The sequence below is a fragment of the Acanthochromis polyacanthus genome, chromosome 12 (genome assembly GCF_021347895.1).
Source record: "Acanthochromis polyacanthus isolate Apoly-LR-REF ecotype Palm Island chromosome 12, KAUST_Apoly_ChrSc, whole genome shotgun sequence".
Taxonomy (NCBI): Eukaryota; Metazoa; Chordata; class Actinopteri; family Pomacentridae; genus Acanthochromis; species Acanthochromis polyacanthus.
Window position 1 is genome coordinate 23,176,793 of NC_067124.1, and position 27,766 is coordinate 23,204,558.

Genomic DNA, 27,766 nt, shown 5'->3' on the forward strand with positions numbered 1-27,766 from the left:
TTTCTGAGCTTCAATTAAACTATTGTTTGAAGTCTCCAGTGCCACCTGCTGGTCTGGAGGTTCTACTGGTTTACTCAGAGTCAGATTAGGGTCAGATGAAGATTTTAAGGTTTACATATAAACAATAACATTAATAGGATCTCATAATTTGATTAATGTTTTAACATCCCTGTCAAAAAAATATAATTAACATTGATATGTTTACACTGTACAATAACAGAGGAACTGAGTAAACTCAACAAACATATGCTTGTTATTATGAATATAAAAGTTAACTCAACTACATTTTTAGACTTTTTCAGAAGTCATTAACATGATTAATATGAAAGTTTACTCAGTTTAAATAAATCAGGATTCGTAAATAAACTAATAGCATTTAAGCAGATTTAATAGGTTGATAATTACAACTCTCCAGACTCTTATTTTGGTAAATTGAAAAAAGAAATACTCATGATACAAACTTACTGTGTATCTTTAAAATGTTTTAAATTAAACTGTGGTTGTTTAACTAACCATAATTGAACATACTAAATTAAGCCCTCTATATGCTCTCTATTATTTAAACTTTCTCTACAATCATTGATTTAATCCCTAAAACACTTTTTATATGAAAACAATACTTCCTGCTTTAATATGGCTTAGATGCAACTCTACACCATTGTCTCCACTAGAGAATGCAGATCTATAAAGTTCCCAGTTGTCTTGCACCCCACCTCTGTACACTCGCTGCAGGCTAAGCACACCAGCTCACCTATGACTGGGGTCAAACCGTGTACAACTACTGCACACCACACAATGGCCAGCTGTAATACTGGTAAATAAGACAAGTTTAAACCAGAAACAGACACCAAAATAATAATAATGATACAGTGTTGTCAGCTTTCATACTGGAAGGGTTGGTTTCTCAGGTGTTTTTATATGTTAAAGCCCAAATTTCTGAATCTGTGTTTTTAAGACTGTCATCAGCACGCTGCAGATTTAAGGTGGGATTGCTCCGTGATGGCACTAACTGCTCATTTTGCTCATGGTGTGTTGTCCAGCATATAAAAAATATGGACATAAACATATATAAGGTAAAAAAAAAACAACAAAAAAAAAACATAATCTTCACCAAAGGGGGTCTTGAACATAGAAACTGAAAGAAAAATGACCGACGAGACTATAGGTTGTTTATACAAATAAAATGTGCTGTATAAACCATCCTGATATGAGAAAATAATGCAAGAGGCAAAGAAACTTCGCAGTGCTGCATTAAGGTGTGTTTTGCTTAAGAAGGCTAAAAACCTAAGGCACACCGACAGTTTACAGTTTTACCAGTCACCATAAAGTACATCTGAGCAGTGGCAGAAACACATTATGAACTGGTTTGTTGAGGTCTTTCATATCTTCCCATCAATGTGATGCTTTTTCAGTAATAATTCTACTCTCTCTCAAATTGCAAGTGACCACAGGACATCGCTTAGCATTAGCATCATCATCGAAGAATATAACTTTTCAAGCTGAAAAAATGCTGCAAAGAAAGTTGAGGAGCGAGGCCGTGACCCATGTTATTAATGAGTCATGGCATGTATGAGGCAACAGGCAGAATATTAAGTCAGAACAGTCGGATGCATTTGGATGCGATTTAATGAAGGAAAACAAGTGGGAAGTTATGCGTAATGTCACTGCGCCGTGACGGCAGCTTTATCGACATATGTGTCCTGCTGCCCTCAGACAGCTGCTGAGACTTAATTAACTGAAGGAGAAGCGTTTCATACAGAATAAAGCAGCTCTGGTAAACAGATCTCTTGGCACTGCCTAAAGTGGATGAACCTTCTACTTGTTTCTTCCTCTTTCTCCACCCACTGTGTACTCTGAGCTGGGCACCAAGCTGCCACAAAGACAGGCAAATTCAAGTTCATATCATCACATTAGTCCAGAGCTACAGGCGTGTCTATCAGCCATCTCTTACTCTCACACGCATATTTTCTGGGTGAGACTGTGTCTGCTCAACCTAGAGTAAAAACATCCTTGCAGTGAAAGTTGATTTTAATAGTGTAATAAAATGAACCTGATGTGTCCCCAGAAGAAAGACAGTCTGAAAAGTGGCATTATATATTGGGAAATGACATCAGTGTAACCTGATCTGTAGTTGAAGGATAAAATATTCAAACCATCCGTGCGGCTCCTGTTGGTCCTCAGTTTTCTTCCGGACAGACTGGTGGCAACAGCTGCAAACTTCCCACAATGCCCAGCGCTTTGCCAGTCCTGCTGTTGTTTTCCTCGTCTTCCTCCTCCTCTTCAGCAGCTTCATCATTCTGTTCTTCCTGCTGTCTGACAGGAGATAGACTGAGTCACATTTCTGTCACCGTCTTCCTCTCTCAGCCTCTCCCACTTTCAAAAAGATAAAAATCCAGCCGGGAGTCAGTATGACAACGTGAAAACTCATGCATATATTCATGTAATCCTTTACATTAACTTGTAAAGTACAGACTTTAAATACTTTGGGAGTTCATGTCTGAATCCTTCTCCTGCAGTTTTCTGATTCGTTTGGTTTCCAGTAGGAGCAAAGCTTACACTGAATCTGTCAGTATAGAAAATCTGAGCACTGTTCACACACACACACACACACACACACACACACACACACACACACACACACACACACGCTAAACTAATTAACTTCAGTCAGTTTTAACAGATCATTTTTCCACCACAGTAAAGAAGCTTTTTTATATTGTTTAAGCACTGTAACTTTATCAGAAGACTCCATTAAGGACCAATCGAGAATACAAACAGGACAGCACCATGCTTTCAATGCTCCTGTGTTGCACAAAAGCACGATAATGACACATCTTCATTCAAGTTGAATAACATTGAAGTGCTAAAACAATGAATCTTTGTCTTGGTTGAAACTCTTTTTTCTTTATCAATTATCTCTCCCTGTTATGAAACGACCTCACTGCTCATAAAGAAAAGGCAGTTGACTTTATAACTTTAAGCCTTGAACTATCCTACTTCAGGAGATGTTTAATCATGATTCCTGATGGAATATTTATGTTAACAGTTTTTTAGAATAGTTTTTTTTTTTTTTTTGCCAAGATACAGTAAATTACATGGATATTTGAATTGTATAGATAACAAAAGTGGTTTGAAAAGTTAGGTGTGATTCAAACTTTGACATCACTATTTTCTACATAGAACTGACTGCACAAATAACAATGACAAGGTAACAGGAGCGGTTAACACTGAACATGTTGGTCAGAACTGTGTGGGCGTAAGTGGAATAGCAAAACTTATAAAACAGGCATATATGTGACGCAGATGATTCACCTTTGCCACATTGCAGCATTTGTCACAAACTACACACTTCTGCAGGCAGGAGATTGACAGTAAATGGATTATAATTATACTTTCCTATGGCAGTGATGTGTATTGTCTCTGAGAGTGGAGGTGCAGTAGATGTCACAGCACCACTGTGTGAAGGAGTCGTGAAATCCCAGTATGGGGGTGTCATTACAGGTAGTATGCAGTGACAGGTGACAAACCGATACAGCCGTTTCACTGGAGGGTGTACAATTAGGTGAAGTGCTCTTCTTTTGGCGTGAGCATGTGGATTCGTTTTGTAACGCTGATTACAAATGGCGGTGTCCAACAGATGTCACTTAAATCACGAACACTTCCAAGTATCTCACTGATTGTGCATTGACCACAGCCAATCGAAGGGACAAAAAGGTCAAAGCTGCATCTGTTTGAACCTTAATTGCAAAAGATGTGAAGTCTGGACTGTGTAGTAGTGCTGTCGGAGGTCTGGTCTTTGTTCTGGAAGGAAACAGTAATGGAATTTATGAACAATGGGGTCAAAACATTCAAAAAGATTGTTTGTGGAGTGCATCATATGAGTTCATATAAATATTCCCATGAGATTTGGATGCTTACAAAAAGATTTATTTAAATGTAGATTTATTTGTAACCCTGAGCTGGACACTGCAGTGTCCAGTGATGAGAGAAGCATTAAGCACTCTTTCTGAAGTGGGAGTAGCAATACTGCTCACATAAGAGCAACTCAAAGTAAACAAGTATTAGCAGCAAAGTGTAATGAAAGTATCAAAACAACCTCGTTCAAAGTTATATATTTATCATATCCTAAATGTTGTTGGAATATTATATGTTAACAACATGTCTCCATCCAAGGAAGGCCCCGGGTCCAGACCAGGTCTGCCCGAGGCTCTTGAGGACCTGTGCTGCTGAGTTGGGGGAACCCCTACAGCAGGTCTACAACCTGAGCCTGCAGCAGGGGAGAGTTCCTTCTGTGTGGAAAACCTCCTGCATCGTTCCAGTTCCCAAGAAGAATCGCCCGCGGGAGCTGAGCGACTACAGGCCGGTCGCACTCACGTCGCACGTTATGAAGACACTGGAGCGACTGGTCCTGCCGATTGTACACCCTCAAGTGCTGGGAGGACGGGACCCCCTCCAGTTCGCTTATCAGGAGAAGGTGGGAGTGGAGGATGCCGTCCTCTACCTCCTACACCGTGTCCTCACATACCTGGATGTTGGGGGCTGCATGGTGAGGATGCTATTCTTCGACTTCTCTAGTGCTTTCAATACCATCCATCCCAGCCTTCTCAAGGAGAAACTGAACATCATGGCTGTGGACCCCCACCTCGTGACCTGGATTTCGGATTATCTGACTAACAGACCACAGTTTGTCCGAGTGGGGGGGCTGTAGGTCCTCAACACTGACCTGCAGTATTGGAGCACCTCAAGGCACAGTGTTGTTGCCCCTCCTCTTCACTCTTTACACCTCTGACTTTCGGTACATCTCAGATACATGCCACATGCAGAAGTTTTCCGATGACACTGCAATTGTGGCGTGTATTAGGGAGGGTGAGGAGGGGGAGTACAGGGGCCTGGTGAAGGACTTTGAGGAGTGGTACCAGCGCAACAAGCTCCAGCTGAACACCTCTAAAACAAAGGAGCTGGTGCTGGATTTCCGCCGGGCGCCCCCTGCTCTACAGCCTATTAACATCAGTGGATCTGAGGTGGAGGTGGTCTCCACCTACAAGTATCTGGGGCTGCAGCTGCACAACAGTCTGAACTGGGCAGCAAACATGGATGCTGTGTACAAGAAGGCGCAGAGCAGGATGTATTTCTTAAGAAGGCTGGCGTCCTTTAGAGTCTGTTCTAAGTTATTGTACATGTTCTATCAGTCGATTGTATCTAGTGTTCTTTTTTATGCAGTTGTGTGCTGGGGGGGCAACGCTAAGAAAAGGGACACTCTAAGGCTGAACAGGCTCATAAGGAAAGCTGGCTCTGTGGTTGGACTCGGCCTGGACTCTGTGGAAAAGGTGGTGGAGCAGAGGACGCTCTCTAAGATCAGGGCGATCCTTTCCGATCACAGCCACCCCCTAAATCCTGTGGTCTCTGGGCAAAGGAGTTCTGTTAGCTCCAGATATCTTTCATTGAGCTGCTCCACTGAAAGACTTAAAAACTCTTTCGTCCCTCGTGCCATCAGGCTGTATAATGCAGCCACTTCAGGGAGGAGCAGGAGAGACTGATGCTGGTCCTGAACTTTGTTTTTTCAGTGCCTTAATTTTAAAGCACCTTATGGAGTTGCACTTGACTTTTTAATGTTGGATTTATTTATTATGGCTGTTGCTATTTGTCTTTTTAATTGTACTTTTTAACTTTTATTTCTATGTCTGTGTTTATGAACGTGAGCAACGGACTATTGTATAATTTCCTTCGGGATTAATAAAGTATTTATCTATCTATCTATCTATCTATCTATCTAACAAAAAACTGAATTTAATATGGTCAAAGTGGTCAGATATTTAAGTAAGGTTGCTTAATCTGTATCAATTCATGGTATTTCATAAGCTGATCTTTTTTGGAACAGACTTAATCTGAAAAGTAACAATGGTGCTTAAATACATCGGAGCTGGATTAAGTGGAGTAAAATGTACAATAAAAATAACATCATATTAAATAGTTAGAAATAGATGGATACTCAAGCACAGTATTTCAGTGTGCCATTAGTTCCTTACAACAATTTGTAGTGTCCACTTACTTAACCTTTATCCAAAGAATGGGAAAAGTTTTAAGAAAAGCTACAGTGGACATGATTAATATTTACTGCAAATTAAATTAACAGTATAGGAAAACTTAAAAATACAAAAAGCTGTTCTGTTTTTTCTTCTATATCTACATGCGTACTACTAGACATTTACCACTGATGGTGGTCGAACGAATCCTCCAATGACCTTAAATATCCACAGTACATGCTGCACCAATCCTTATTCCGACGCTGAATTTTCCTTTACAGACTGTTTACATTGCCTATGGATTATACCTGCAGAGAGTGAACACTGCATGGGTTGTCAAACAGAGACGTCAATAAACACGTTTTACAAATTAAAAACCCAGCATCCCCATGCATTCAACAAGTGACGGCCCCTACCACTAATCTCTCACAGAGCCAAACTCAGCACAACAAAGAGCAGCGGGTTTCCTATCAGCTGTCACTGCTTAGTTTATCACATCACAGAGATCTGACTGTTTCCTCCACAATTGTGTTGTTTCACACTCGCAGCAGGAAAGCCTGTTTCTTCCTCAGATACCGTAATTGTCTGTCAGAAAAGCCAGAACTGTCCTCAGCTGAGTGTTGATTGGATCCCAGCAGGTGCCAATGTTTTCCACCAAAAAGGAAAGAGGATGAACAGTATGTAGATTCTCTTCACTGCCTGTCATTTGAGTGTTTAGTTTATTTGTTCTCAGACATTAACTAGTAGTAGATAGTGACTATCTGCACACAGACATGTTTTCTACTGGTGTTTGAAGTAGGGTAGCTGCTGAGTTGGTAAACACTGAGTTGATGCTACTAGCAAGATTGTGTTTAGAAAGCTTCATATGTCTCATTCCTCTGTATTGTAGAGCTCCACTGCTGCCTAAAAACTATTCCAACAACATCAGGGGCAACACTGTTTGACTGGGCAGCATGTTCCTTTATTACCATGAACAAACAACGTAGTTTATATGAACTCAGACACACAACCTCCTGCTGCCGCAAATACTTACTAGAGCACCAACTTAATCTGACACTGAAACATCCCCCCAAGAAAATGACTAATTCCTCCTTTTTTTTTTTTTTGATACTTTTTATTTGAATCGTTTTCAGTATAGCAAGCAGAACAAGACGAACACTTAGGGGCACTGTTCACTTCCTTGTAGACATAAAAAGAAACATATTACAAAGGATGATACTGAAAACCAAATAATAGTGGGATGGACATTTGGAAATCAATAATAAAAATGTATATTTGAGAGAAAAAAAAAAAAAAAAAAAAAAAGGAGAAAAGAAAAGGGGGGGGGGTATATGAATTGGTTCAAGCTTCTCGTTTATATTCATGCCATTTAGTCCAAAGTTTTATGAAGATGTGGCCTCTGAGTCGGAGGAAGAACGTCATTTTTTCCATTGAGTGTAATTCTTCGACGATTTCGAGCCATTGGTCCACTCGAGGAATGTCAGATTTAAGCCAGTTCCGAGTAATGGCCTTTTTAGAAGCGATAGACAAAACTTTAAATAGATATTCGTCCTGTTTATGAATTGCCTCTTCAGGAAACAAGCCCAAAAGATAAATCTTTGCGTCCCTAGGTATAGCATAAGTCATAATGCTGTCAACAATTTTAAACACACTGTCCCAGAAACATTTTAATTTTGGACATGTCCAGAAGATGTGAGAATGATTGGCATCAGTGCAGCCACACTGTCTCCAGCAACACTGTTGCGACCCCTTGAATTTGTTGGTGATATGAGGAGTAATGAAGAATCTAATCAAACACTTCCACCCAAATTCCCTCCACCTATTTGAACTAGTTGTTGTTTGTTGAGTGACACACATTTTATGCCAATCATCCTCTGACAGTAAGATAAACAACTCTTTTTCCCATTTTGATTTGACATACAAGGTATTATGGCCATTTTGTTTTTGAAACCCTTTGTAAAGTTTGGATACTGTTTTAATGGGTAAACATTTGTAGGCATTCGTAAATATTTTTGATAATGTCTGCTTCGGGGCTGGGAGCACCTTCCCGTTCCTCAACGCTATAAAAGTGCCTTACTTGTAAATATCTGAATAAGTCTGTATTTTCAAGTTCAAATTCAGTTTTAAGTTTTTCGAATGACTTAAAGGTGCCCCCCTCCAGAAACCGACAAAGGGCGGTTAAGCCTTTACCGTTCCATTGTGAAAATGTAGGATCAGACCTACCCGGTGGGAACCTTAGAGAAAAGGAGGGCCATGTCAATAAATAAGTTTTGTCATTCAAGTTAAATTTCTTCACCACTTCATGCCAATTAGAGAGTGTGTTTTCCATGATGCAGTTTCCAGTATCAATCAGCTTAGTTTTTTCCCCTAATTTTGATTGAGGTGGGGCTCCACCCATACTCAACTCAATTTGTTTCCACCGGGCTTCGATTTCAGGTGAACACCAACATACTGCATTTTTCATCTGTGCGGCCAGGTAATATTGCCTCAGGTTTGGAAGAGCCAGACCACCATGCTCTTTATCAATTTGAAGCGTTTTATATTTAATTCGAGGTCTAGCTCCCGCCCAAACGAATCGCGATATTAACTTATCCCATGCATTGAATTCTAAATCTGGAATTTTAACCGGCAGTGCCATAAAGAGGTAAAGAAACCTAGGTAGAACGTTCATTTTTACAATTTCTATTCTGGAGTAAAAATCTAAAGTTAATGATGACCAGTGTATTAAATCTTTTTTAATTGAATCCAGTAGTTTGCTAAAATTCAGACTAAACAGGCTGTTGTAATCTCGTGAGATGTATACTCCTAAATATTTTATCTTTTCCGCATCCCAGGTCATTTTATACTTTTGTCTTAATGAATTGCTAGGGGAGTAGTTAATCGTTAGAATTTGTGTTTTGGTAATATTTAAATTATAGCCTGACAAATGTCCAAACTCCTTCAGAGTAGACATAAGTTTAGGGATTGATAACTCAGGGTTCTGAAGGTAAGCGATAATATCGTCAGCAAAGAGAGCGATAACATGTTTAGAATTTGCTATTGTTATTCCTTGTAGTTCCACATTCTGCCTTATTGCCTGGGCCAATGGCTCGATAAACAAAGCAAAAAGTGAGGGGCTAAGCCCACAACCCTGTCGGGTACCTCTATACAATTGAAAATGAGTGGACAAATGACCGTTTATCTTTATTCTGGCCATTGGGGCACTGTATATTGATTGTATGCATTTTATGAATTTGTCGTTAAAGCCTAGACGCTCTAGCACTTTAAAAAGGAAGGACCAGCTAACTCGGTCGAAGGCTTTCTCCGCGTCAAGGCTTACGAGAGCCATACTGAGTTTTTGATTTTTAGCTTCCTCAATTATATGTAACGTACGTCTAATGCTGTCGTGGGTTTGACGGCCCCTTATAAATCCTGTCTGATCTTCATGGATTAACTCTAACAAATAATTTTCTAACCTCTTAGAGATTATTGAAGTAAATATTTTATAGTCTACGTTCAATATGGAGATAGGGCGGTATGATTCACAGAATTCCTTATTTTTACCTTCTTTGGGCACAACTGTTATTACCGCTTCTCTCCAGGATGGAGGTATCTCAGCTCTGTCGAGAGTCCAATTAAGAGACCTGAGTAGAGTAGGGGCTAACTCCTCTTTAAAAATTTTGTACCACTCATTTGAGAAACCGTCACTTCCAGGACATTTGTTTGATTTTAAGTTTCCTATTGCATTATTCAGTTCTTTTGGAGTAATAGGTGCAGTTAGGGCTTTATTTTGTATTAATCCTAGAGAGGGTAAGTCTAGACATGATAAGTATTGGTTAATATCACTTTCTCCTATTGGTATTGGACATGAATACAATTTTTTATAGTATTTGTTAAAAATACCGTGGATTTGTTCAACATCGTAAGTCAGATTACCAGTATCTGGGTCTCTGATTTTGAGTATAGCATGTTTTAGCTGCTGTTTCCGGACGCGTCTTGCTAGCATTTTTGTTGCTTTTGGACCAGATTCATAAAAGGATTGTTTACAAAATCTCAGTTTGTTTTCTAATTCCTCTTGTACAGATACATTTATTTTGTTTTTAATGGTTTTTATTTTGGTAAGCAAGCTAATGTCTTTATTATTTTGTGATAATTTAAGTTCCATAGTTCTAAGATCTTTTTGGAGGTTATCATACATTGCCCTTTTAGTTTTTTTCAAATAGGCCGTTCTCGAGATTAGTTTACCCCTCATTACAGCTTTAATCGTATCCCAGAGGATAGTAGGTTTAACCTGGTCATTGTCATTGTCTGCTATACAAGTTGTTATTTCTTTTTTAATCTCCTTTATGGTATTTCCTTGTTAAGTATACTTATGTTTAGCCTCCATAATGTAGATTTGGGTGAACTGGTTAATTGAACTGTCAAGTAAATTATGTTATGATCTGATATATCAGACATGCCGATTGAACATTCTATTACCTTATGACGGTCAACGCTGTTCATCAGAAAAAAGTCCAATCTAGAATGTACCTGGTGCGAGAGGGAGTAGTGCGTAAAATCTTTGTTTTTAGGGTGGAGGTTCCTCCAAACATCAAATAACCCCATTTCTTTTATCAAGGCGTTAAGGTTCTTAGATCTACGTGTTTTTTGTCTCTTGTGACTTGTAGTATCCAATGAGAGATTCAGAATGGTGTTCCAGTCACCGCCACAGATTAATATCCCTTCACTCAATGTAACAATGATGTCAAACAGTGTTTTTAAGAAGGTTCTATTACTCTCCGGAGGAACGTAGATATTTGCAAAAGTGCACACAGTATCGTCTATCTTCGCTTTTACTATGACATATCTGCCTTGGCTATCTTCTATCTTGGTAAGCAATTCAAAATTTAGTGTATTAGATATTAGAGTCACTACCCCTCTCTGTCTACTGTTTTTGCATGAGCTGTAAAAAAAGTGCGAGTAACCATAACATTTAAATTTAGCGTGTTCGTACCTTGACATGTGTGTCTCCTGCAGAAATATCACTTGTAACCCATCCTTTTTTAATTTGTCTAAAACCTTTTCCCTTTTGAATGGACTACCTAATCCATTTACATTTAGAGAAGCTATTTTCAAATTATTTGACATTCTGACAGCAAATCAAATGAATGTATATGTGGAACAGTGGCCCCAGAACAATAAGTGAACAGAAACACAAACAATGAACAAAAACAGAGCTGACTATGCCCAGAGGAGACTTTTGCTCCTCAAACTGGACCCCGTTGGAGGGTCGAAGGGAACGCCTTTCTTTAGAAGAGGGCCCTAAGAGGACGGCTACGTCGTCTATAGACATAAACGGCACCACCCTTTTTGTCCAACGTAGTTCAAACATGTAAGCAAGAAGAGCCAACTCCCCCACCCGAGTAGCTGGTACTAATTCCTCCTTTTTCAGTAATATTTGCTAAGTTTCTTGCAACATGTGACAGTAAGGAAAAATAGGATAAGGCCAGCCATGTACCTTAAAAGTTAGATGAAAAAATTTGTAACATTTAGGATTCAGGGAATGTGACTATAGTTTTAAATCTGAGGATCAGGGGTTTTCCTCAAACCATCTCTTCTGTATTGTCAATCGCTAACAAGAAAAACTGAAAATCATCACAAAGTGGCACAAACACTCTTCTCTCTCCGGCAGAACTACATTTCTGTTGGTATTCCATTGTGTTTGTAGCTTCAACAGCAAGATTTAATCACATTAAACTGTAACCTGGCTTTAAAGCACTGAGAGAAATTTCACCAGGTCATATCAGTCATCACATCAAAAGCCATTATTGAAGATCAGGGCGGCAGAAAACTGCACGTCTGTCAAATGTCGCTACATCAAACATGAGGAAGTACAGCTGTAATCATCAGTAACAGGATGAACTGAGCAGATAAACTCCACGTTCAACAGAGGGACTGTTCGCTACACAGCTAATGCATAGGTAATCTATGAATTACAGACCGTTACCATGGAAAATAGCACATCCACACATGACACCTCATTTTACATGTATGTAAAATAAATTTGTTTTAATTTCAGGTTTAGTAAGAAATAATTCGCTCAGATGTATCACTGGTTAGTGCAAGTAAAAATGATTTGAATTAACTAGATAGTAAAAAAAAAGAAAGAAGTTCAACAGCATTAATCTAAAACAGCATTTAAAGGTTTTATGCACAGATTGGAATCTGTGATTCATCATTAAAGTAGCTACAGTCAATATTTTTAGCACACACTGTCACACATACACACATTTTGAATGTGATTAATCTACAGAGAATTATCGACTGAATCTGCAGCTTCACATGGATTTATTGTGAGTTTCTGCTTATTGTTTAGTTGACTGGATACAACTTTACTATTTCAGTTCATTCTCATCACTCTAATGGTTTAGTTTTCTTCCACAGCAAAGAAAAACAAGCCACTGTACAGAGCCTACTAAGTATAAAACAGCAGACAGATAAAGCAATGACCAGCTAGCGATCATAGTGGACCATCTAGCAGCTGAGGAGTCAGAGATTACCTTTAAGAGTTTAATGTTGGACTTGCTTTCATACTTCTCTTCAAATGATGCTCCCAAATGGCAAATAGCAGCTTGTTTTGCAAATTTTCTCCCAAAAATACTGTCATAAAAAAAGGTGATTAAAAACTGACTCTGCCTGGATTTTGCAACCCAACACAGCGAAAAGTTACAGTAAATGCTGCAATAACACACACATTACTAAGATTTATGGTAGACAAGTGGTGTCTGAGTAAAGTACGACTCCGTAAATGTTCAGTGATGAAAGAGAAGAAAAAGATGCAAAGAAAATAGCTGTTGAATGTGTTTCAGTTAGTAATTCCAAAAACTCCCACCTAATTTTTACATGAATGAATGAATAAAGTCTCAGATTTTTTTTAATTCACAGCAATGGGAAACCAATATGGTGAAAATAGATACTGTCATCACATCTGGACTGGGGCTGCACAGTGCATAGTCGTTAGCACTTTCGCCTTGCAGCAAGAAGATCCCTGGTTCAAATCCTGGGGTGGGCCTGGGATCTTTCTGCATGGAGTTTGCATGTTCTCCCTGTGCATGCGTGGGTTTTCTCCGGGCACTCTGGCTTCCTCCCACAGTCCAAAAATATGCTGAGGTTAATTGATTACTCTAAATTGCCCGTAGATGTGAATGTGAGTGTGATTGTTTGTCTGTATATGTAGCCCTGTGACAGACTGGTGACCTGTCCAGGGTGTCCCCTGCCTTCGCCCGAATCAGCTGGGATAGACTCCAGCACCCCCGTGACCCTAATGAGGATAAGGCGGTGTATAGAGAATGGATGGATGGACGGACATCTGGACTGTTATTAGCTCTCTTGTGGTGCAGATGTGTTTCCTTCCTCTACTGAACTCCTCCTGCTTTGTGGCAGTTCAGTTATTTAATGCCAGCCTTGTGAAATTTGGGGGGGGGGGACACATAATGTTGGCATTACTGTGTTTGAAAAACTATTCCAGCTTTAAAACTGTCATGAACTGAAGTTTTTCATAATTCAGCAGAAAAATATGTCCCTCAGAGAGCTATTGCTTGGATCCTCTCTAGTTACAGAGTACATGCCGTTTCTTCAGCTAATAATCAGAATCAGTATGTTTCTGTAAAAGTGCTTTGACAGGTTCAGGATCTTGTGATGTTGAATTGAAGTGCATAGAGAATAGAAAAGATGATAAAAACAGCATTACACAGTTTTAAAAACACAATGCTGTCTGTCAAAGTCGGATGGATGGATGGATGATTAGTTCAACAGGTCAATCGACACAGAGAGAAGAGAAGTAATCCAAGATTTGTGTCTGCACCGTGTGCTTTGGCCCATTAGTCAACAGTGTCTTTGTAGCAGTGATGAGTGAACATCAGTCCAGGTGTTTGCCACAGACCCATCTGAGCTGAGGTTGGTCTCTGAGGTCTGTCGGCTCTAACGTGGAGAACCAGCTGCACTGGCAGGCGTACGCTCGCAAACTTCTCCTCTTCTTCAGCTTGGTTCTAAGCTTCTCACGGTCCGGCATGTTGTTCCTGTTCACAGAGAACAACAGAGAAAAGATGGAGTGAAACTTTAATAACTACTGAAGATGTGACTTTAGTGTTCTCAGCTGCAGCCCTGCTAAAAGCCATCTAGTACTCCCACTGTGTAGCTGCATATTAATTGTTCCACTTCAATTTCAATGAAAGATAAATTTAATAACGTCAGCTGTGTGCTAATTAATATCCACTGTAAGGAGAAATGTTTGTGCTGCAGATCTGGAAGAGAGATGGAAAAAAAAAAGAGGGCTCTTGTCCTGAAAGTACCTTTTAGCTACGAACATGTGCACATTATAAGAACTTTTTCATTTTAGAAATCACAACGTGTACACTTAAAGTCATATCTTTCAGAATTAACTTTTATTTATTGACTATTAAAGAACGAAGAAAGAACGGAATCGATGAATCTACCGATTCATTTTGCATTTAAGAAATTGTTCTGGTCATAAAATCAGAAAATGACCACAGCTTCCAAGGTATCAAGGTGACATTTAGATCAGTCTTGTCAGTCAGCTGTCAGCTGTAAACTAATAGACATTTAGCTTATATGAGGCAAAGACTCTAAAATTTGGAAAATGTTTGGCATTTTGCAATACAAGTCAGGCTAATTATTAATTTAGTTTGTCAATTAATTTGAGTATTTTTTAAGCCGCCATTAGCTTTCAGTTTAGTTTTTTACTTAAAGTATAAATATTTAAGTTGAAACTGGCCTTAATACTCTGTCTGATCTATCATTACCTTCTGATCCATCAGCAGTGATTCACTGCTGCTTTAAGACACTTGGTTTTAAATAAACCACCTCAGTGACTTGTACCGTCGTTTTTTTTCGTTGCAATTTGCTCAGATGTATGCTTGTAAAATTAGAACAATATGATAACAATTTGACACCAGTAAAAGTCACAAAATAACAACTTTCTGTTAGATACACACGTGGACAAAATTGTTGGTACCCCTCAATTAAAGAAGGAAAAACCCACAATTCTCACTGAAATCACGTGAAACTCACAAAAGTAACAATAAATAAAAATTTATTGAAAATTAAATAATCAAAAACAGCCATTACTTTTGAATTGTTGATTAACATAATTATTTAAAAAAACAAACTAATGAAACAGGCCTGGACAAAAATGATGGTACCTCTATAAAAGATTGAAAACTATTTGACCAGAGTGACATGATTAACTCAGGTGTGTCATTTAATTGACATCACAGGTGTTTCCAAACTCATAATCAGTCAGTCTGCCTATTTAAAGGGAGACAAGTAGTCACCCTGCTGTTTGGTGAAAAGGTGTGTACCACACTGAACATGGACAACAGAAAGCGAAGGAGAGAATTGTCCCAGGACATCCAAAAAAAAATGATAGACAAACATCTTAAAGGTAAAGGCTATAAGACCATCTCTAAACAGCTTGAAGTTCCTGTGACAACAGTGGCTCATATTATTCAGAAGTTCAAGACCCACGGGACAGTAGCCAACCTCCCTGGACGTGGCCGCAAGAGGAAAATTGATGACAAATTGAAGAGACGGATCGTTGGAATTGTATCCAAAGAGCCCAGAGCAACCTCCAAAGAAATTAAAGGTGAACTCCAAGGCCAAGGTACATCAGTGTCAGATCGCACCATTCGTCGTTGTTTGAGCCAAAGTGGACTTCATGGGAGACGACCAAGGAGGACACCACTGCTGAAAAAAACTCATAAAAAAGCCAGACTGGAATTTGCAAAAATGCATGTTGACAGGCCACAAAGCTTCTGGGAGAATGTCCTTTGGACAGATGAGACCAAACTGGAGCTTTTTGGTAAGGCACATCAACTCTATGTTCATAGACTCAAAAACCAAGCATACGAAGAAAAGAACACTGTCCCTACGGTGAAACATGGAGGAGGCTCAGTAATGTTTTGGGGCTGCTTTGCTGCATCTGGCACAGGGTGTCTTGAAAGTGTGCAAGGTACGATGAAATCTGAAGACTATCAAGGCATTCTGGAGAGAAATGTGCTGCCTAGTGTCAGAAAGCTTGGTCTCAGTCGCAGGTCATGGGTCTTCCAACAGGACAACGATCCAAAACACACAGCCAAAAACACCCAAGAATGGCTGAGAGAAAAGCGTTGGACTATTCTAAAGTGGCCTTCTATGAGCCCAGATCTGAATCCCATTGAACATATGTGGAAGGAGCTGAAACATGCCATTTGGAGAAGACACCCATCAAACCTGAGACAACTGGAGCTGTTTGCTCATGAGGAGTGGGCCAAAATACCTGTTGACAGCTGTAGAACGCTCATTGACAAATACAGAAATCGTTTAATTGCAGTGATTGCCTCAAAAGGTTGTGCAACAAAATATTAAGTTATGGGTACCATCATTTTTGTCCAGCCCTATTTCATTAGTTTGTTTTTTTTAAATAATTATGTTAATCAACAATTCAAAAGTGATGGCTGATTTTGATTATTTAATTTTCAATAAATTTTTATTTATTGTTACTTTTGTGAGTTTCAAGTGATTTCAGTGAGAATTGTGGGTTTTTCCATCTTTAACTGAGGGGTACCAACAATTTTGTCCACGTGTGTAAATAGCCATTAAAAAAACCCTTCATTTTTAGTAGGTTAAAATGAATGCAGGTGCAAGGCAAATGAGCAAACACACTATCCAACATTAAGCATGAGTGCACTTTGCTTGGATTTAATGCTTTTCTTCTGGCCTTGTGTTGTTTCAGTGCGTTTTGTTTTTGCTTTCTGCTAAAATTGAAAGCATGTCGAGCAAGTCAGCCCCCAATTTAATACTTACAAAGGCTTAAAAGGCCCCTTTCTTTGGGAGAAAAGCAATATTTTAATTAAAGTCATCACTGCTGCATCATCAGCAATTGTTCATATAATTTTTAATTAGGCAATTGTAATTATTCTTATGCACTACACACACACTCGTATTTGTTTTGAAATTGCAGGCCGTAACCTAAGTACTAAGCCTCGTAATTAAACATCAAACACGTGGGCAGTAATGGATGTGCACTTTCCATTCATTTCAAGGAGACATTAAGACAGTGTGAAAAGAAAATTGTCTGTTGGAGGAAGAATATTTACACAATTATGAAGGTGACAGAATATGGAAAACATGAGGTTCTTTAATGACGAAATTATGAATGAGCTGCTCAAACTATTATTTAGACAGAAATAATCAAGTTTAATGTGTTAACACAGATTAAATACACATACTCACGTTAGATTCTTTAAATCAACTTTGACCATGTCAGTTTTAAAGAGAGAAACAAGATACGCGATTTGATTTCTAAGCTGTGCCAGAAATCACATATTATTTCACTTTTTTTTTTTTAACTTGAAGGTCAAAGCTGTGCTGCTGAGGGACTGAAGCCTAAAGATGATAACATGGACGTGACAAAATGAAGGGCAAACTCATCATTCTAAGTGCTCAGAGTGTTTTAAAGTCACACTATAAATTGCACGCCTGGAGGCAGAAAATACCTCCTACCTAAATGTCAGTGACCTAATGTATATGTTTTACACTGCTGTGTTAAAAGTTGACTCGTGGACAGGGTTTGTAATGATCTCGAGCACCAAGGGAGTTCTGTACACAAATTAGACTCTTTTTGTTGCATTTTTTTTCCATCGCTCTATCCACAAGAAATATTTCATAATCCCACAGCCACATTTCTAACATAATTTGTAGCCGTTTTGCTGTCATTTTTTGTGTTTTAATGAGACAGTGAAAACATGTTTCTGGCTAATGACGTTCCAATTAGCTGTGAGAATGGATGCAATGTGTCTTTACCTTTGGGAAATTGATCAGGTGGATGGAACATGACAAAATAACACCCACATTAATGTCAGGATCCACAGTGTAGCAGCAGAGAATTGCATTTAGATGATTTGTACCATTCACTTCACCTACTGGTGATATTAACGTGGCTGATCGTTGTACATACACATGCACCACGAACTTGACCCTTCAGATCATGAGTTTGCACAAGCGGGCAATTAGACTCACTGGAAATCAGTGGATTCACAAACCCAACTAACAATCCAACACCTTGCAATAAAGCCAAGAATGTGACAAGACAAACAAAATAATCTAACAAAAAGTCAAGAAAATCCCAAAGGTGATTTTCCTTATCTGTCTCTTAGTAACCTGGATAAGGGGAGTAAATTTCCAAAAAAGAAGAAGGAAAAAAAGAGGATTAATCCACAATCAAAGAACTGACAGGAGCTCAGGGTTTGGATTTACAGATGCTTAAATTAAAGTCTGGGTTGACCAGAAAATGTGAAGGTTGGCCTTTAAAAAAAGACATGTCTATTGGGGGCTGTGGATTTGTTAGAAAAATGATGACAGGAAAGAGTAGAGCGTACAATTTAAAAGTCTTTATAAAACAGAATGTTGCCTATACTCATTTAAATCTGCATCCAATTACATGTTTGTTGACTTTGTGTAATAAAACAGCTGAAAATCTAATACACTATCAACAATCAAACTGTTACAGCTAAAAGAAAAGACGACCATTTTTAAATCCAGCAGACAACACAACCAGCTGAGCAACACTTCGATTCCTCTGAAGTTGTGTATGTTCCCACTTGATGAATGCAAAACCAAGATTTACGCACCAAATTGACATGTGGCACTGAAATCGACTTTTTAGGTAGTAACTGAAATATTGCAAAAACTATGAAAGACATTAAACTCATACAGTCTGATCTTTATCACATGATACGTAAAAACCTCAAAACTGCATCAGACTGAGTAAATGACATATGCATTAAGGCTTAAAAAGACAGAGCACATAAAGAGAAGGTGCCCTCTAGTGGCAATAATGTCATTTTTTATTCCATGTCATACTCTGACACTATGATATCCCTCCACATTAACATATTCCATTTCTTCACTTCCTTTACCTGTCTCTCCCTCTCCTTTTTCAGTTTCATTATTATTTTCCTCATTATATCTGGCCATTTTAATCTATTTTTATTGCATCTAAAACCAGACAAATGCTAAGACAACTGCACTTTAGACAAACAAATTGACATTTTGACACATCGGAATGTGAAATAGTTTTACAGTTGCGTTGTATCGTATGAGATGCTGTTGACATAAGTTAAAATCGATAAATGTCATGTGGCCTGATTCTGACCCCTCTGTTCTTCAATATAACCAAGAATAAGTGTGCATTTATGTGTAAACATGTAAAAAGTCCTGTTAATGATGTCAGCACAAACACTATTACAGCTCATTTGCCATTGCACAACATCGTCACATGTAATCAACACTGCAAACAGAGTTTCTGAATAACGTCACCTTGGAAGACATTTTCCACAAGGTTCATTTTAAAAACCAAATGTGCGTGACCAGGACAAAAAATTTTTAAAAATAAAAAATACTCAAGTTTGTGTGGACAAAGTCTGAACCAGAGAGAAAATCTACAGCAAAACCAAGACTAGGAGGTGAAACATGCATAAAAGAAGAGGCCCAGGACAGCTACAGAGTTGGTGATAAAATTGCCTGTGACATGTTTCACATTACAAAGTCAGACAAGGAACTGTTATCAAAAAATGCTGATTTCTCTAGCTTTATTGGGAAAAAAATATCAATTGGCACATTTACTATCAATTTCATTATGGCAATACAAACCATTCCAATAATTATCATTAATGTGTTTTTACATTTAGAAATACTGATGGGCTTGAAACCTCTCTTCTGATTTTGGCGCTTCACTAGGACAGGTGTCACATGGTGAAGTATCAGCAGATGTGTTGACATGCGGGAAATGAACAACACCTCAGAAGAAAATAAAAGATAAAATCTAGCCCCAGTGTTCTGTTTAACTCTCAGAACGCCTACACACATGGCTCAATCACCGAGTGCGTCTTTGTTTTCCAGTGTGACCTGTCAGGCACCATTACTGTAACAAACGACATTGTGTCACCAGGAATTAGTCTTTGTCCGCCCTATATTGTATGTGAACACAACATGAGGCCATTGTTAGTGCAATTTTAATACAAAATCAAGGTCATTATGTCATTATTATGGTGTCACCACATGATCTCTCCATGATTTTATAACACATTAGTAATGAAATTAATCCTAACATTACAATTTGATGAAAATGAGAGGCTGCACACTGAACATAAATACTCTCAGCCTTAACATGCACAGGATCAAGCATCTAAAACCATCAAGAACTGCATGTGGGCATCAAAAAAGCTTGAATAATTTTTCATCTTTCATCAAAATTTGGTATATGTACAAAACCCAGGTGTTATGTTTGTATGGATTAAAATGAAATAAACTACTTGTTTCAAACTGGAAGGATTTTATTGTCTTCACATGCAAGTGTGGACTAATTGGTTTAATTGAAATAACAAACATATTAAAAACCTTTTTAAAAATATTTATATTGAATTGACAGAAATTTTAATTAATACAACCACTGATTACTTCAACATAAAAACAATGTAGCTATTAGCCGTTTCCTTTTTTCTCATAACCTGCCACAGTCTGCCTCAACAACCATGATGCAAAGGAGGTTAAATGTTTCGTTTGTGACTTGGAATAATACACTCAAGAAAAATATAAACGCAACACTTTTGTTTTTGCTCCCGTTTTTTATGAGATGAACTCAAAGATCTAAAAACTTTTTCCACATACACAATTTCTCTCAAATATTGTTCACAAATCTGTCTGAATCTGTGATAGTGAGCACTTCTCCTTTGCTGAGATAATCCATCCCACCTCACAGGTGTGCCATATCAAGATGCTGATTAGGCACCATGATTAGTGCACAGGTGTGCCTTAGACTGCCCACAATAAAAGGCTACTCTGAAAGGTGCAGTTTTGTTTTATTGGGGGGGGGGGGGCACTCCTCTTCAATGGCTGTGCAAAGTTGCTGGATATTGGCGGGAACTGGTACACGTTGCCGTATACGCCGATCCACAGCATTCCAAACATGCTCAATGGGTGATGTGTCCAGTGAGTATGCTGGCCATGCAAGAACTGGGACGTTTTCAGCTTCCAAGAATTGTGTACAGATCCCTGCAACATGGGGCCGTGCATTATCCTGCTGCAACATGAGGTGATGTTCTTGGATGTATGGCACAACAATGGGCCTCAGGATCTCATCACAGTATCTCTGTGCATTCAAAATGCCATCAATAAAATGCACCTGTGTTCTTCGTCCATCACAGACCCCTGCCCATACCATAACCCCACCGCCACCATGGGCCACTCCATCCACAACTGACATCAGAAAACCGCTCACCCACACGACGCCACACACGCTGTCTGCCATCTGCCCTGAACAGTGTAAACCGGGATTCATTCGTGAAGAGAACACCTCTCCAACATGCCAGACGCCATCGAATGTGAGCATTTGCCCACTCAAGTCGTTTACGACGACGAACTGGAGTCAGGTCGAGACCCCGATGAGGACGACGAGCATGCAGATGAGCTTCCCTGGGACGGTTTCTGACAGTTTGTGCAGAAATTCTTTGGTTATGCAAACCGATTGTTTCAGCAGCTGTCCGAGTGGCTGGTCTCAGACCATCTTGGAGGTGAACATGCTGGATGTGGAGGTCCTGGGCTGGTGTGGTTACACGTGGTCTGCGGTTATGAGGCTGGTTGGATGTACTGCCAAATTCTCTGAAACGCCTTTGGAGACGACTTATGGTAGAGAAATGAACATTCAATACACGAGCAAAAGCTCTGGTTGACATTCCTGCTGTCAGCATGCCAATTGTACGCTCCCTCAAATCTTGCCACATCTGTGGCATTGTGCTGTGATAAAACTGCACCTTTCAGAGTGACCTTTTATTGTGGGCAGTCTAAGGCACACCTGTGCACTAATCATGGTGTCTAATCAGCATCTTGATATGGCACACCTGTGAGGTGGGATGGATTATCTCAGCAAAGGAGAAGTGCTCACTATCACAGATTTGTGAACAATATTTGAGAGAAATGGTGATATTGTGTATGTGGAAAAAGTTTTAGATCTTTGAGTTCATCTCATAAAAAATGGGAGCAAAAACAAAAGTGTCGCTTTTATATTTTTGTGAGTGTAAAAAGGATGAACTGAGTCATTTCAAAAGGCTGTCTGTGTATACTGTGAACAAAAAATAGAAAATGCATAGCTCGATTGCTACTTATTATCTCTCTGCTATAGGCAGAGAAATGCCTCAGCTATTTGTATTTCTTTAAACACAATTGTATCGGAGGGAGCTAAGCAAAAGATGCAGCAAGGGTATTTCTTCAAAATAGGGGAATATTTTTGGTGGTGAATTTACACACATGGAGGTGAAATGTCAAATTCACGGAAAAAAAGCAAAATTTGAAATTTTCACAGTACAGGGTTGCTGTTTGGAGGTTGTTGTTTTTGAGTTTATATCCAGTTAGACAAAGTATAGAAAAGTGAAGGTGTGCAGTAACGATTTTTCTGCTTGTTCATATTCTAGTCACAGTGATCTTCAGACGCACAATTGCCTCCACTGGGGCTGGGAAGTGACTGCTGATATGGACTGCACATGTGTGATTGTAATGTGGAATGTAGGCGGCCTAATGAGATTTCTACATTATTTACAGTGTGCCCTGAGCTACTTTACTGTTAGGTATCACAGGATTAGAAATTTCTACACTTGATGTTGATGCTGTGGTTTAATGGAAGCTACTAAAAGAAGTAGCTGTGAAGAAGAGAGTGAGCAGCAGCCCCACAGCTAAATACTTCCACCTCCTGGCCAAACTAGAAAGCATAATCTAAGGCCGATAATGGATTTCTCCTGACCAAATAGGAACAAAAGCAAATCCAATGATTTCTATCAGCATGTCCACCTGTCATTTGATACTCGGTTCCACTGAAAATTGAAGCACTTAGAGATTTGGAAAATGGCACACGGTACATAAGGTTGTGACAGATGGTGAGCATTTAGACACTGGTATTAAAACAACACAGCCATGCTGATGGGGGCAGTGAGTCCTTAAAATAGAGCCCAGGAATTCCCTTATGAGACAAAGCATTGCATAGAAGTTTATAATGCAGGATTTCACAACTTAGTCTTATTATATTTTGTTATGACAAACGTGAGGTTAACAATAACAAAAATATGATGTTCGCATTATGAAATAATCTATCTGTAATGTGTGTTTGATCCTCCATGACTAGTTAATAAAGCACCTTTCCAGATTAAAGCTTCATTATGTTCGCACAGTGTCATTACTGGTCGAATTAGCCTTCCACCCAGCAGCTCACAACAAAAAGCCTGACATAGCAATTTCACTGCAAAGACATGGAGCAGAAGAAGTCTCTGCTCTCTGGCTTTGTAGCGAAGGTTACATGAATGGAGTTGACATTAAACTGCAAAAAAAAAATAAAAAAAATGCCCCGATGCCTAGTTTATGGTCACAGAAGTGACAGCAGACTTGTATGATCAATATAGTGTCAAATTAAAATGACAAAGGGGCAGGTGTAGTGTAGCATCAGACTCACCTGAGGAACAGGTAATCACAGGACGGGTCCCACTCACAGTCATCAAACATCAGTACCTTGAAGTCGCAGGATATACACCTGAGCTGGTCACAAGACCTAATGACACATATTACCAGTCAGTTGTTAAACAGTTTTTAAGAGGTTACAGCAACAAGTAACATGTAGCAGTAGTATTCAATCACTGGACATTAATATTTTAAAAGTTACAATATTTTAAACAAATAAAAATGAATCCTAGGAATACTAGCGCTCTGCGCCAATAACAGGAAACATGACAAAATAATTTTTTCACACCTCTTGGATGTGGCTGTTCCCACACCATTTGTGACAGAGCTCCCGCCAACATAAACAGGACAGCACCTGGATGCAGAACAAACAGCTCAGATCGTGTCCAAGCACAAAAGAGTGGACAGATATCAAAACAGCTACTACAGCAACACAAACAATGCCAGTTTTCATATCAAGTTGGAAAAAAATTGGAATATAGAGTGTAGTTCCTGCTTTAATGTATCCATGTTTGATAAAGAGACACACTACCTTTATTTGATTGCTAATGTAACACAGAAACCTTCCAAAACAAGTTATTGACTTTGCTTTGGTGATTAATTAACCGATTAAGTTAATATCCAAAGCATTTAGAAGAACATATCCTGAACTACTGAGTGAAAAGCAAAAGGACTTGCTTTCAATTCTTGTTTTTGCTGAACATTCCTTCACTATGACAAAACTTTCAAAATGGCTGAGTGAGTTTTCTCCCATTGCCTATACCCTGTTATTATTACACAGCTGCATGTTTTTTAATTATTCATGAACTAAATGACATACTTTCTTCCTGCAGTCTGAGACGAAAGCTTCTTCTCCACTTGGCTTCCTTTAGGACACACTTCAGTCTGAAGTGAAAGGTAAAAAAGTAAGTTACAGATTGGTATCACATGACAACAAATATGTCCTTAAATTTGAATTGAAGTAATTAAAACCTGAATTTGTCACTGCCTGTTCCTCTCCATGCTTTTTGTGTTTGTACTTGATAACTTAATACAATATTCATGAGGATTTAGTCCCATTTGCAGGTGTCTGCGTTTGGTTTTAATTGGTCATTCAGAATGCAGGTAAAAGCAGAGATGAAACAGCTGTATCATTGCAATATCCGGCTGAGAAGGCAGAGGTGGAAAAGTAGGTAAACATATTGTACAAAGTCCAACTTTGATGTACTTGAGGTTCAGTATTTTACTTAAGAATCCCCGAGTGCCCCTTGACTTGTATCCATAGTATTATCGAATCTATGTTTTGCATTACAGTTTTGCATGTTAAAAGCACTAAGGTTGCCTCTTTTACAGGACCAGAGTGATGTGACATTTGTAGGATCTTAGAGAAAATTTTTAAAATGCAAATTTGTGAGAAACTTGTTTTTTTAGCCACTTGGAGCAAAGTAAGTATCTTGGTCTCGAACTCCAAATGTTCCAATTTGTTTACTAGCAAGTCACTATCTGTCAAGCAGTATGAAACTCAGGTGAGTTTTTCGTAGCTTTTCCAGTGGTGAAAGAACAAAATCAGTCATCTTAGTTTTAAAATACTAAATAGTTCTGTAGGGTTGAGGGCAACTGCAGAGTCAGGTAGCAATTCTCTGTTGTGGTTTTACATGCTCCATGCAGTATAAGCTCATGAAATAATGTTGTATGGTTAGAATTCAAACTTGGCAATAATCATGGCAGTCATACTAAATACAAAATTAAGTCTGATTCCAATTATTAGCACTTTACGAAAGTTTATTACTTCCTTCTACTTTATCTTTTTGGTATGCCTTCAGGATTATTCTCCCAGCTCTGAGGTAGGATGCAAGCAACTTCACCTTTGGTTGAGGGTCTTCTTCCCGCAATTCTTCCAGAAGGGCGTCAATATCCTCAGCCACGCTACTTATCGGCTGTTTAGGCTTTGGGACACTAAGTCAAAATGAAAGCATTAATTATTGTCTGTGTGTATAGCAGCAGCTGTGTCTAATTCATCAGGGTGTAGAGGCAGAATTTTACCTGGGAATGTGCAAGTTTTAGAAACCCTGGTGGAGTTCTCCTTCACCCATTTAAAGCTTAGATAGGCTTGATGTTTTATAGGCTGATCCTAGTATTTTTAAAATCTGAATTCATTAAAAATAAAATCCTCATTCCCCAGCCATTGCAGTCCTTGTATATTTAAAGATTAAAGCATTCTGAGCTACATGGGAATGCAATGCATCTGCTAACAACATTTTTAATGGCTAATAATTTTCCTGAGGGGTCTGGCTACAGCTCTTGTTTGGTGGATTAATCGGCTTTCATCTACATACAAATATTCACGCATTGCATACAACTGAGAAGCTATTACACTCAATAAATAAGTCAATATATCATCAGAAACATAAATGGCAAATAAGTAATACGTTTAAGGATTCATATGACTTGCAGCTGCAGCTACCAAGATGCGCCAAAACAAACAAAATCCAAAAAGATAGGCGGCTTTGAATATATAGCTCATTATTTGACGTTATGAAGGGGAGAGGTAATGTTTAGTGCTAGCTTATAGCTGACATGTCATATGCTAGCCAAAGTAGCTTTGTTTACCTGTGTTTTCTCTGTCCGTCTCTGTCTCTTCCGTATTTTCCTGCCTCACTCGGGTCCACGCGAGCTGAACACGTCACAGAAACATTGCGACAAAACTTTTTTTCAACTTCGTCCAGCAGTTCGTCCAAATCGTCATCTGCCATGATAAACTGCCCCAGCTAGCTTGTAGGCTAACTAACACACAAGCTAGCTACCAACGTGCTCAGAGCGTTCGCTGTTGCTATGTAACAGACCAAAGCGGAAATGGCTCGACCGTGACTTTTGAATATTGGTTCAAATTGAATTGAAGTTGTCCTTTACTTTTTTTCCTCCTCTCGAGCTCTTAGGACACAATTTAAGAGATTTTCACATCGGACTTTTTGACTTGTCATATGAGGAAAAGCACAGGTGCGTTCAATCAGTCACAATAATGATGACTGCATTCCACTTAGTCAATGTTAAGTTATTGTGTAACCGCTCAGACACTTAATGGAACAGAGTCATCATTGAGGTTATTAAAGGACCCATATTATACTCCTTTAAAACAAATTAAACAAATTAATACAACTTGCACATATGCCCAGAAATGAAACATTCAGTTTCAGCGGTAAATATTGCCCAATATTATCATTAGCCTTGTTCCTTTAAATCTCATTTCAGGAAGAGAGCTGCAAGCATGCCAGTGCCAATTTCCATCCTGTGCCTTAATTTTTCCTGTTGTTTTGTTATAGCATACCACTATTTTATGATCTCTTTCAGATGAGCAGAACAGTGTTAATGATAATTTACTGTGCATACTTACTTTTAATTCAAATAAAAACCTGACAGAATGTGAAGAGAATGAACAAATGCCGTAAATTAGTATTTTTTGTGAGCACACACATGTAGGGTGAAGTATAACAGAGGTGTGACACAAAAAGAGCAACTACAAAAACAAAATGCTAACATAAAAAACACTAGCAAATACAAGAAATGGCTGCAAATATAAAAAACCCAGCCAAGTTTGCAGGGGACAGGGGGACATGGAGTTGAACTACATTTCTGGTGTAATCTGTGCGATTTGCGGCTTGTTCCCATATTTTCTTGCGCTTTCTTTATTTGTGGCATGTTTTTTCTCGCTCATCAATTTGCATGTGTTTACCTAAAATGCAGCGTATTGAGCTCTCAGCAGTCATATTTTACATGATGGTGGTGGATACTTTTATTTAAGCGAATCTAAGAATGTATTTTGAAAATCAGACAAGAAGTACTATTATTTATCAATTCAGTGCCACTTCACATCAGCATAACACTGCATGTAACCTAGATTGTATCATACTCGTGCTGACGTATAAACCTTTAGTTAGATCAGAGAAAAGTCAAGGTTTGATGTTTAGAAACATGCAAAAATTAATCGCTGTCGGCAGGATTCGAACCTGCGCGGGGAGACCCCAAGGAGGAAACCATGTACTATATTCATTTTTCTTTATTCTCTTACCTTCTCAACAATGTTTACACACACTTCTGAACGAATTGCAAGATTTATCATTGGTTTGATTTTCATGGCTCTTGTGGGATTCGAACCTACAGCAGTGGCAACAACCCAACATATCACAGGGATTTGGACATTCCTAAAACCTTCTGTAGGTGGCAGCACACACCAAAACAGTGTATTAATA

General features: G+C 38.8%; 1 protein-coding gene across 1 annotated transcript; it reads right to left on the minus strand.

Annotated features, from left to right (window-relative positions):
• Window positions 1–12,162: 12,162 nt before the first annotated feature.
• On the minus strand, window positions 12,163–26,378 carry cfap418 (cilia and flagella associated protein 418). Its single transcript, XM_022211909.2, has 6 exons — window positions 26,130–26,378; window positions 25,385–25,475; window positions 24,361–24,425; window positions 23,830–23,895; window positions 23,536–23,631; window positions 12,163–14,059 (listed from the first exon to the last, which is right to left on the minus strand). The coding sequence occupies exons 1-6, from the start codon at window positions 26,270–26,272 to the stop codon at window positions 13,900–13,902; spliced, it is 621 nt and encodes a 206-aa protein (XP_022067601.1). The 5' UTR covers window positions 26,273–26,378; the 3' UTR covers window positions 12,163–13,899.
• Between the last annotated feature and the right edge of the window lie 1,388 nt (window positions 26,379–27,766).